Here is a 12,343-nt window from a genome sequence, read left to right as displayed (position 1 = left end):
GTAAACACTGAAGAGGGAAGAAGAAAATACAAAGAATTAAATAATGAACTGAGAAGAGAAACTGATAAAGCAAGAGAGGAATGGTTGAAAACAGAATGCAAAGAAATTGAAGAAATGGAAAAAATGGGGGCGATATGATAAAATGTTTGAAAAAGCAAAAGAAATTACAAATATTAAAAAAATATAAGAAATCTGCCATTAGAAGACAAGCAAGGAAAATGATTTATGATATTGAAACACAGGGTGAAAGATGAAAAGAATACATCGAAGAACTTTACGCAAAAAATGAAAGACAAACAAAAATTGAATTGGAAGAGCAAAATGAAATCTCAACAGAAGAAAGAGGTCCTGAAATACTAAAGAGAGAAGTAGAAACAGCAATTAAGGAATTAAAAAGTGGAAATATGGAAGGAGTGGATGGAATACCTAGTGAAATCCTAAAACAACTGAAGAACAAAGGTATAACAGAAACATGGAAACTCTGCAACCTCATTTACAAAACAGGAGTATGGCATAAAGATTTCACAGAGAGTATTCTTATACCAATTGAAAAGAAAAGCAATCCTGCTAAGTGCAGTGACTACAGAACTATAAGCATACTCTCACATGCCTCCAAAGTACTGCTAAGAATATTAAATCAAAGATTGTATAATAGAGTGGAGTATTTTCTGCGGGATGATCAATTTGGATTTAGAAAAGACAGAGGAACCAGAGATGCAATTTGAGTAATGAGGACCATATGCGAAAGGAATATAGAAGTAAATAAAGAAGTTTATATTTGTTTCATCGACCTTGAAAAAGCATTTGACATGGTGAAATGGGAAAATCTGATGGAAATATTACGCAAAATAGGTTTAGATTGGAGAGACCGAAGGTTAATAGCTGAATTATGTATGAACCAGACGGCCATAATAAAGACAAAAGTAGGAAAAACTAAAAAATGTGTGATTGGCAGAGGTGTAAGACAGGGATGCTGCCTGTCACCGACGCTCTTCGATATATTTGCAGAAGAAATGATAAAAGAAGTATTTTATGAAGAGGAAAGAGGAATCACTATTGGAGGAAGAACAATACAAAATATTAGATTTGCAGATGATCAAGCAATATTAGCTAATACCGAAGATGAACTACAGCACCTAATGCAAAAGTTTGAAAATATAGGCAAGAAATATGGTATGAAAATTAACGCAAAGACAACAAAAGTGATGAGAGTCTCCAGTTACTAAAGACCATAAGAAGAAGAAAGCATAACTGGATAGGACATGTATTAAGAGGAGACAGCCTACTGAAAAGAATGATAGAAGGGAAAATTGAAGGAAAGCGACCAAGAGGAAGAAGACGACTAACGATGCTTGATGATATAATGGGAACAAGAAGATATCAGGAAATGAAGGAGGAACAAGAGACAGAGGAAATTGGGGGAAGAGAATCTGCTGAGTTATACCATTGGACCTGTCAAGAGACAGAACACTAATGATGATGATGATTGTACATTTGGTACGAGGATCGTACACGTTTCAAATACATGATGACGTCAGTCAGTCACATGGCCCAACAGTCTGCCATTTTGTCGTTTTAAAGTTGATAGCATCGCTGCAAGTTAGTGTTTGCACATTGTTCTGGTTGGTAGTTATAGCGAGTGGGAAGTTTTCAAAGACTGATCGTAATTCGTTGCAGTAAAGAGTTGCATAACATTCTTCAAAAATAAGCAAAGAGAAAAATAAAGCTTACAAGCAAAGATTTAGGAGGGAGTGGCTGTAAATGGGAATGTTTAGTAGATGGTTGTGTGAAGTTCCTGGTGACGCTACAAAAGGCCACTATAAGTTTTGCAGATGTGATATAGCTGCTAAATATTGTCAGCTTGTAAAGCATAGCGAAACTAAGAAACATCTTGCTGCAGTTCCATATAAGGCTGTTCCTATTATAAATATGCTTGTGAAAAAGTCTGATGAGACCGTGAACTTTGAAGGTAGGTTAGCATTATTTCTTTGTTGTCACTCATCATTCAACAGTTGCGATCATCTAGTAGATCCTTGCAAAAATATCATCCCAGACAGTCAAATTATGCTGCCTGGGATGATATTTAAAAATGTAAAAATGCACTGAATATTCTAAGTGAGCATTTTGAAGATCTAATTGTGGACACTGGAGATGAAATTTTTAGCTTCCTAATACACGAATTGAATGATATCACAGTGAATAATATTTTAGGAATGGCCATCATTTATTATAGCAGGAAATTCAACAAAATTATGCATACATTTCTGAGCATGGTGGTTCTAGAAAAGTGTGAAGGTAGTGGTATTGTGGCTGCACTGAAAAAAGAGCTCTTGACCAAGAAACTGGACATTAAAAATTTCATTGCAAACGGTACAGACAATGTCAGTGTTATGGTTGGTGTCAATAATGGCGTTCATGAACAACTGAAGGCATATATTCCCTCCTTAATTTTAATTAGATGTGTATGCGCATGTCTCACACTTGTGCAGGATCTCTCTCCCAGGAAAATTAGAATTTTTAGTTGCCGAAACATAAGTGGTTTTCACATTCTTCTTCAAGACAAGCAGCATACAAAGAGCTGTATCAAACTATCAACGAAAATGATGCTCCTCTGAAAATTGTAAGCAATTGTGCAACAAGCAATTGGCTCTCCATTGAACTTCAGTAGACAAAATTCTCAGCCAGTGGTTGGAATTAAAAACTCACTTCGAAGTCGTGAGTGTGACTGAGAAATGTTACAAAGCTCAAATTTTGTGGAAGATGTACAAAGATGAAAGGAATCTGCTGTACCTTTTATTTTTGCATCCTGTTCTAGTTCAAGTTCAGCAAGTTAACAAAATTTTCGCTTCTAACAGTGCAGATAACATGAGATTATTTGAAGACCTTTCTCGTTTGATTCGCTCTATTGCTAATATGTTAGTGCTACCACCATCCACAGTCGACCCTGTAGAGTCAGAGATTGATGACTATTTTGGATCCTAGTCCAAATCTTGGTTACATATTTGAAAGAAAAATTTCAGAGTTGATCACACAAAAGAAAATAACGCAAAATGATGAGCGAAATCTTAGTAGTAGAGCAAGACAGTTTCTTTTTGGTCTCTTCAAAATAGCTTAAGCAAAGGTTGCCTGAAAACTTGAATATTTTAAGAATGATGTCTTCTTTTTCTGTTGACAATATCCTAAAACATATAAAAGAACCTGTTATTCCATCTTAGAAATAATGCTGAAAACAGAAAAAGGTGTTGCTGCTGCTGAATACCAGTACAATACTATCCACTTGAATAAATGGTCGAATATAGAAAACACTGAGCTATTATGAAGTAATCCATTTAAAGAAATTGCTCAGCGTGCAATAATTTCTTCATCTTCTTCTTCTTCTTTTCAGCCATTTTTCTGTCCACTGCTGGACGAAGGTCTCCTCCAGTTCTTTCCACCATTCTCTGTTCTTGGCAATGGTTGACCAACTTTCCCCAATAAACTCTGACAGTTCAGCATTCCACCTTCTTTTAGGACATCATCGGCTTCGTTTCCCTTCTTTAGGAATCCAGTTCGTAAGTAATGTTGTCCATTTCTCATCTTCTCTTCTGGATAAATGTCCGGCCCATTTCCATTTTAGTCGCTTGTGGTGAAGAATGATGTCAGTGATGCGAGTCTAGCTTCTTATCCAGGTGTTTCGCTTCTTATCTTTTAATGTGATGCCAGGCATCAACCTCTCCATTTATCTTTGAGCTGTTGTTAATTTATTTGCCAGTGCTCTTGTTAGCCACCAAGTTTCGCAACCATATGAGATGACTGGAAGTATGCACTGATTAAATGTCTTCCTTTTTAAACAGAGTGGGACATCATTGTTTTAAAAAATGCTTTTCAATTTTTCTGAATGCACCCCAGCAAGTTGAACTCTCCTATTTATTTACTTTGGAGTCTACAGTTTAGGTCAATGAGATGATCTAAGTATGTACGTATATGAAGAGACTCTTTCCAAAAAAATGTTTTCTATTATTATGTTTTTTGGTGTTACTAAACGATTAAACATGATTTTAGTTTTTTCTCTGTTCATCTTTAGACCGACTTTTCTGCTTTCATGATATAGGTCTTCTATCATTATATTAAGGCTTCTGGAGTGTTTGCAAAAATTATGATACCGCTGCATATCTTAGGTGTGTTAAGTTTCTGTTATTAATTTTTATGCCAAGGTTTGTCCAGTTTATATTATTAAATATTTCTTGAAGAACTGCTGTAAAGATTTTGGGTGATAGACAGTCTCCTTGTCGGTCACCTTTTTCAATTGATATTTATTGCTACTCGTGTGAAGTTGGATTGTTGCTGTTACAGTGAGGTATATTACCTGGAGGAGGTCCATATATTCTCCAGGAACTCCCTGATTCTGGAGTACATTGATTATTGCGTTAGTTGTGATGGAATCAAATGTTTTTTCATAATCAATGAAGGCTAAACAGAAAGGCAATTGGTTTTCTTCTGCTTTTTCTATTATTTGTTTTACTGCATGAATATGATCAGCTGTGTTGAAGCCTTCACGGAATCCTGCTTGTTCTACTGGTTGATTTGAGTCTAGAATAGGTGTTAACCTGTTTGTTATTACTTTTGTGAGAATTTTGAACAGATTGGAGAGAATACTAATTGGTCTACAGTTCTTTACTTCTTCTTTGTCCCGTTTTTTAAATAACAGTATCAGAGTAGCATTTTTCCAATTTTCTGGTATCTTCCCCTCTTCTACGCATAAATTTAGTAAGTTTGTGACATGGTGAATTATATTGTTTCCTCCCCATTTAATTAATTCGATGTGAATTAGGTCTTCACCGGGACATTTTCCATTTTTCATTTGCTTTAATGCTTGTTTTATTTCATCTGAAGTGAAGAGGGGGATGAATTCCATATGAAATGAGAAAGAGTTATTCATATTTGATTTATCTGTTGACGGATCACTATACAATTCTTTATAAAATTCTTCTAGCCTGCGTAGGATTTGTTCTTGGTTCTTTATGGTAGTTCCATTCTTATCTTTTATTGCAGTTATTTGACTTTTGCCAAGTGATACATTTTCTTAGTATTTTCATATTTTTATTGTTTTCGATTGTTTCTTTTATATTTTTAGTGTTATAAGATCTTATTTCATTTCTCTTTTTTTATTGTTTTGCATAGTTCTGCATATTCTATTTTAGAAATTCAGTTTTTGTCTTGTTTCATATTTCGTCTCATTTTTAGTAGTCGTAGGGTTCCTCTGAAAGTTTATAGTCTTTTTGTTGTTTGTTGTTTTTGAATTCGTTGGCTTTTGAGATTATTACTTCCGTTAGGTTTTTGCTTATTTTATTTATGTCTTCTTCAAATATATTTATTAAGTCTAGTTTTTGATTGAGTTGTTCTTCGTAATGCTTCTTCTTGTTTTCGATGGGGTATAAATTTTTTGTTGTTTAGCCATTTTATTCTTTCCAATTTGGGATTTATTTTAATTTTGGTTCTGACCAGTCTGTGATCACTTCCTGTTTTTGCTTGATTTAGTACTGAAGTAACTTGAACTATTTCTTTATTATTACATAGTATATAATCTATTTCAGTTTTTATTTCTCCGTTTGGACTTGTCCATTTTCTTTTGAGGGCTTTCTAAAAAAAATGTATTCATAACATAAAGCTTGTTACTGATAGAGAATTCTGTAAGAGCCATTCCTGAGTTGCTGCTTGTACCATGTTCGTATGGTCCTGTTGTGTCCATTTGGTGAATGGGATGACCAACTTTGGCATTAAAATCGCCCATTATTAGTGTAAAGTTTTGATTGCTATTTCTTTTTTTATCTAGAGTGCGCTGCAGTGATTCATAAAATGCATCTATCTCTTCATCAGTGTGGGATGATGTGGGAGCATATATTTGGATGATCCTGATTTTAAGTTTAGAGTTTATTTTAAGTGTAATTTCAATTATTCTTTCGTCTGTATAATTAAATTCTTCTATAAGGTGCGTAATTGTTTTCTTAACTAGAAATCCCACTCCGTATTGTCCTTTAGTTTTCCCATAATAGTATATGTAATCTCCATTTTTTAGTTTAGAAGACCACATGGAAGATGTATTTAGCCACTTATATGCAAGTATCACTTCAACTTGAATACAGTAAGTAACTTAAAAGTATCAGCTACTACTTTTAAAATTTTAGCTTCCAATTTTTTTAAACTCCTTTTTTAGCTCTTTTTAAAGATTTAGCTGTTTTTAGTATTTTTCATTTAGCAACACTAGTTTAGATACCTGCTATTAAAGTAAGATGGACACATCAATAACACAAGTGAACAGCATATAATTATTTTTTTAAAAATGTCTGAGAAACATCTTATATCCGTAAATCCTTTAACTTTCTCTCTACCGAACCTTGGCCCATCAACAGTTAGTCTAATTTCTGAACCATTCGTATGTAGGATCGGTTTGTACAAAAAGTAAACCCTGATCCTCTTCTTTCTAATTTCCCATCTTCCGTAAGATAAATCACGCCCTATCCAAACAGTGAGAGGATGGCTTACACACAGTACATTATAAAATATATAGTCTCATTTGCCGACTTGGTCAGTCGAGAGGTTGGTGTCTCTGCTCCCCGACAGGTTGTGGTTTCAAATCCCATCGTGGACACGGATTTTTGTAAATGTGTTTATGGTAAAAGATTTTCATCGCTTGTGATGCAATCTCCACATTGCTTACGGAATGCCTGCAGTGGCTCGACAGAAATCTTTGTGTGGTGAGTAGAGCTGGATTTCCGGATAATCCTGTCCACATTAACTCATACTCGTAACTATGGGATTACAATCTTTGCGTGCGTGGAATTCCCATTAAAAATACCGAAATAAATTCCTCACACCTCGTATCAGACCTTGTAATCTGTGGAATAGTTTATTGAAATTAAATTTTCAAAGATTAACTACTCTGTTTCTAAAATTTTTATACTTTATTATTCACTGTATCTTCTGGTTTGCGATTCCCAAAAAAACTGTAAAATCATTACTGTAATCGAACACCTTCATTCCTTTGACAGTTCTATACCCTCTGTCCAAAACGAAACCGAACTTTTCGAAAATAGACGAAACTAGTGGCACCACCTGTTGTATCTTTTTGTTATCGAAAGCGGCAACCTTCATTAGTGTTGTGCCAACTGTTTATGACATTTGTTTCATTAGAAGCTGAGTTATGGTGCCAAGAGTGACAGTGTGTTTTGACGAACGGTCAGAAAATGAGTTTCAAACAGAGAGCTGCGATTAATTTTTGTGTTAAACTTGGTAAAAGTTTTACCGAAACGCATCAAATGCTTCAAAACGCATACGGTGATGAATGCTCATCCAGCACTGAAGCTTACGAGTGGTTTAAGCGATTTCAAAAATGTCGTGAGACGCTTGAGGACGACGAAAAGCCGGGCCGTCCAAAAACTGGACTTAACGAAGTTAACATCCAAAAAGTGCGTGATTTCATCAAAGAAAACCAGAAATCGTCCGTGAGATTGATTGAAGATGAATTGGGGATACCAAAATCAACTGTGCACATTAAGTCAATAGCTATAATCTTATGACGATAACTGGATTGCTATTAGTTTTATACATAAAAGTTCAACAATAAGAAGAAAACATCGCACACTGATTTTTCTATCATTGATGAAATACGTGTGACTACCAACAGTACATTTTTCTGAAAACATGGCATGAAAATTAAAGAGGAGAAACGTCTCAACATTGCTAACCCAACATAACAGTGTCGCAATGCATTAAAATAAATAGCCAAATCCTCTAACTCCTTTTATTCCCAAGGAGCGAGTAGAGCTCCTTTAACCGTAACTAAATTTTTGAATTTCGTAAGCACCCGGTGTCCACTCTTCAGCTATCGCTGATAGTTCAATGATAGTGAACTATCAGTGAACGCAAAAGTATCAGAGGTGAGATCATTATTATTATTATTATTATTATTATTATTATTATTATTATTATACGGGAATCTCCTTGGAGTCAGTAGACTCATCGCGGGAATCACAAACCTATCCACACAATATCTATCATGCCTTTTCTTCTCGAAAGACGAAGCACTCACACCTGAGTCAGGCAAAGCATTTCATTCATTCACCACTCTCCAAGCGAAAAATCTAGTCCTCACACCCTTGTTAACCACACCACTACTTAATTTCCAGTGATGCCCTTTTGATTTTCCACTACTGTCCCAATATTTCCCCTGCATCAAACTTATAAAAATCTTTTAGTAACTTAAATGTTTTCTATCATATCCTCTGTTCTCCGCCTATCAACCAAATTCTGTAACTCATATACTCTCGCTCTATCAATGTAGGGAGCATTTCTTACAGTACTTACCAACTTGGTCATCTGTGAATCTTTTCTACCACTTCCTCATCTCCAAGGAATCCAGGCCACCCGACCTGAGCACAGTAATCCGGATGTGGACGTTTCAACTCTTTTTAAGAGGAATAATAACTTCTTTATCTGTACATATTAGTGTGTTCTTTAATAACCAAGTAATCCTTTGAGCGGAGCTTCTTATTAGTGAAGACAGGTGATACCATCTCGTGGCCCAAAATCATAACAGATATATACTGTATTATGTCTGAAATCCCTGAGCTCTACAAAGTGAAACAACGTAGAGTTCAGAGATTTCAGACACAATACAGACTAATTGCAAAGCATTTCAATTTTTTTTATATATATTTTTTTATAATGCTAACTGATTGGATCAGTTCTCATTAGATCAAGGGATGTAACACCAAAGAAACTGTCGCTGTTTTTTAATAAGAGAAAAGCAATATCAGTATATGAACTTTCTGATCATTTTTACGTAATCTGATGTTGCTATTATTATAATTTTTCTTTATAAAAAGATGAAAACTAATTTTTTATTGTTATTTCAGGTCATTTTCCAGATGGGATTCTCATTTAGGAAGCAGCACTACTCATCTACAGAAATCTGACAGTACTTCACCTTCTTCTTGGCCAGTTCGAGAGTTGCAGATTCCTCATCCATTTGGTCACATTGCAGCGAAGGAGTGGGGCACAGAAGGTGAGCCTGTCCTAGCACTTCATGGGTGGCAGGCCAATGCCGGCACATTTGATACGCTAATTCCTCTTTTATCGCGAAAACTGCACATCGTTGCCATTGATCAGTTGGGGAACGGACTCTCTTCCCACAAACCACCGGGCTGTGTTTATCATATTCCAGAGAAGGTCCTTGAAGTGAAGCACGTGGCTGATTACTTTGGATGGAAGCGGTTTTCTCTTCTGGGTCACAGTTTTGGAGCAGGAATTGCACTATTAACAACCGCTGTTTATCCTGAGCGAATAGATACGATAATCGCTATAGATATGGCTAAACCTTTCAGCAGGCCTATAGAAAATCTCGAAGTGTGGACGAGGAAAGCCTGCGACTGCATTTTTCAAAGCGAAAAGAAACTGAATGCACCATCTCGAGTGTACACAGAAAAAGAAGCTGTCGAAAAATTTAACGAAAGTGTTAATAATGAACTCACAGAAGAATCTGCGAAAATTCTTTTGAAAAGAGGCACAAGAAGGTCTCCATGCGGAAAAGGAGTTGTATTCACCAGAGATCCTCGCGCATGTTGTACAGAGATGAACGCCCTCCCACACGATGCCATGAAGGCATATGTTTCCGGTATAAAATGCAGTCTGTTGGCAATCACAGCCAATCAGAGTTCGTTTCTTGAATATACAAACGGATGCAGCAGTGAATTCATCGAAATGTATGAAAGGCGCTGCAGAAAATTCGAACACGTAGAGGTCAACGCCAATCATTTTGTTCACATTAACAATCCGGAACTCATTGCTCCTCTTATAAACACGTTCTTTGAGGGATTAAAATTATCTCGTTTCTAACTTTGCATATGTGACACTTCCATTTCTTTCTTCGTGGTAAAGGAATAAAAAAGAATACTTTGTAAACTTCATATAAGATGCAACATAGATCTCCCGATAATGTTTTACAAAGTGGATGTCGGAATGTTTTGCTAATGTTTATTTTGCTTTCTTTTCGAACTCGCCTTAAGACGAGTTTGGCAAATGAGCCAGAACCTTATTTTATTTCAACTGATGAGTTCCTCCTTGGGCAAATTATTACGCGAATATAACCGATTTATTTTTATGAAATTTAGTATTTTGAATTCTTACAGAAAATTTCTTCAGCCTTTCGAAATGTTGTTTCACTTGAACCAATTGCAGACGCAGAAATGAAGTACTTGCAAATTATTGGTTGTATAATTCGCTGTGATTGGATAGAATTGAATAACGTTAGGAAGAAAGATGTGCTCAGTGAGATGTTGGTATAGTTCAGTTTGTAATCTGATCGAATGGCTTTCATTGATAAAATTTGTCAAATGAATTGGAACTGATGTTAATAATTCTGCTCTGGCATGATGCAATTTAACGAAACTTGTTATTGATGATCTGAATTAAAACATTTGTGTCATTTTAGTTTAATTTTTTTTATCTATTTACAAGTATAGAGGAGAATTACTCGAAACAAAATTATATATCTGATATAATGTTTTCCACTGAATATATAATTTGCACGGTTGGTCCGAAGGAAGCAGAAAACCTCAATTAGGTAACCGTCAGACATTAATGTATTTCTGCATTTTTATATCATCCTCTTCAAAAAATTACAATCTGGCAACAAAAATACAAAAAAAAATAAATATATAAGTAAAAGTAATAATAGATATCATACTCCCTGACATAATGTTACAAAACTTATAGAACATCGGTGTTTTCAGTGAACAAGCATATGTTGCTTGCACTGTTGGAAACAGTTTTATATTGATCCACAGGACAGAAGAAGATGGAATGGAAGAGAAGTTAGTTAGGTCAATGGTTCTATGCCGTTCATCTAGTATTGGAGGAAGAGTGTGACAAAGAGAAGAGCCCTGGGACAGTCCGGTATTGGTGAGAAAATTTGAAGAGAGGAATACGTCCATTAAGACACTTGGTGAACCACCAGAAATGAAATATGCAACCCAGTTGTAAAGATTGAAAGTCAGACCTTAAGATGGTTTTTATTTCGATGTAGAATTTATTTCTACATGTAGAAATAAATTCTACATGTAGCTGAGAACAGGCTACAGAACTTTAATTTTAATACTTCATCCTAAAATATGAAAGTAATTTTGTAAGAAATAAAATAAAAATCTGTTTAGAAAAATTAAAGTCTCCACAAACTGGAGTAATTTAAATAAAATAAAAGTTTAAGTCCAAAATCTGATTTAAAGGTCTGCACTTTCTTTGTGAATATTTTCTTCATGCAGAAAGTATTTAATAAATAAACTGCTAGCATAGTTGGACGAGTGGATAACCTACCCACTGTTGAACTAAGTGGGCTTGGGTTCGAATTGTGTCGTGGCCAGGGATGTTTATGATTGCACTTAGGTGGAGATAAATTTCGTTGCCTGCTTATTGTAGGCCTGAAGAGGATTGAGAATTTATTTATTTATTTGTATTTTTAAAAAAAATACAAATAAATAAAAAATAAATTAAATAGGTTCTGTACAAGTAAAATAAAATTCTGAGCCGCTTCCGTATTTTTTTGTTTACTGAAATGGAAAATCACAGTACATGCTTCGTTGAACTAAAAGTTAACACGAACAAATAAAAAGTCATAATTAGTTAAATCATTGATTGAAATGTTTACGCTTTCTTTTTATTATTTTGTAATTCCTTATTGGTTTCAACGCTCATCGCAGAGGTTCGGACAAAAATTTACCGTTTGCACCACTGCAATAAATTTCATTCTGTTCATTACTCATCATGTTGTGTGTTCTTAGGCCAGTTTGTGTGTTGCGTGAAGAAAAGCAATGTAGTTTCGGAGTCGAAATACCCAGTACCGCGTCCTAGAACGGATAACTCACCTGAATTTGAAGATTTCCAGTTTTTTTTTTTTTTTTAATTTATATTTGATTTCGATACTTCAAATTCTTCAAATTTTTAGGTTCATCATAGGCTGTATATGATGAAACGTTTGTTGAAGCCGAAACTAAATAAAATTTCTCACGTGCATGCGACACCTCCTTGGGATATCTAGAGACTGCAATAAAGTAAAACTGCAACAAAGATGCATTGAATTAAATTTAAATAATCGACAATTTAATTTTTTTAATTATGCGAAATACGCAAAATATCATCACTCAGACCTGAAACAGTAACTTTCTATTTTAAATTATTCTTATTGATGTCTTATTTGTATAAATGGCAACCTGATAATCTCTTCCATCTATAATAAATAATAAATTTAAAAACATGACTACAATAATTTTTATACAGCATACTAAAATAATTTCTCTATTGTTTGGAAATA

At 34.8% G+C, this 12,343-nt stretch overlaps 1 protein-coding gene across 1 annotated transcript; it reads left to right on the top strand.

Annotated features, from left to right (window-relative positions):
- The first annotated feature begins 1,205 nt into the window (after window positions 1-1,205).
- On the top strand, window positions 1,206-9,873 carry LOC150107778 (serine hydrolase-like protein). The gene is made up of 3 exons (XM_090392186.1): window positions 1,206-1,218; window positions 4,352-4,384; window positions 8,981-9,873. Exons 1-3 carry the CDS (start codon window positions 1,206-1,208, stop codon window positions 9,871-9,873), a joined length of 939 nt encoding a protein of 312 aa, XP_090248312.1.
- The last annotated feature ends 2,470 nt before the right edge of the window (window positions 9,874-12,343 follow it).

Source organism: Typopeltis vanoorti, chromosome 4 (genome assembly GCF_054136105.1).
Source record: "Typopeltis vanoorti isolate ZY-2024b chromosome 4, IOZ_Tvanoo_1.0, whole genome shotgun sequence".
Classification (NCBI taxonomy): Eukaryota; Metazoa; Arthropoda; class Arachnida; order Uropygi; family Thelyphonidae; genus Typopeltis; species Typopeltis vanoorti.
Note: the sequence above shows the minus strand (reverse complement) of the source record. Positions and strands in the feature narration are given on the sequence as shown.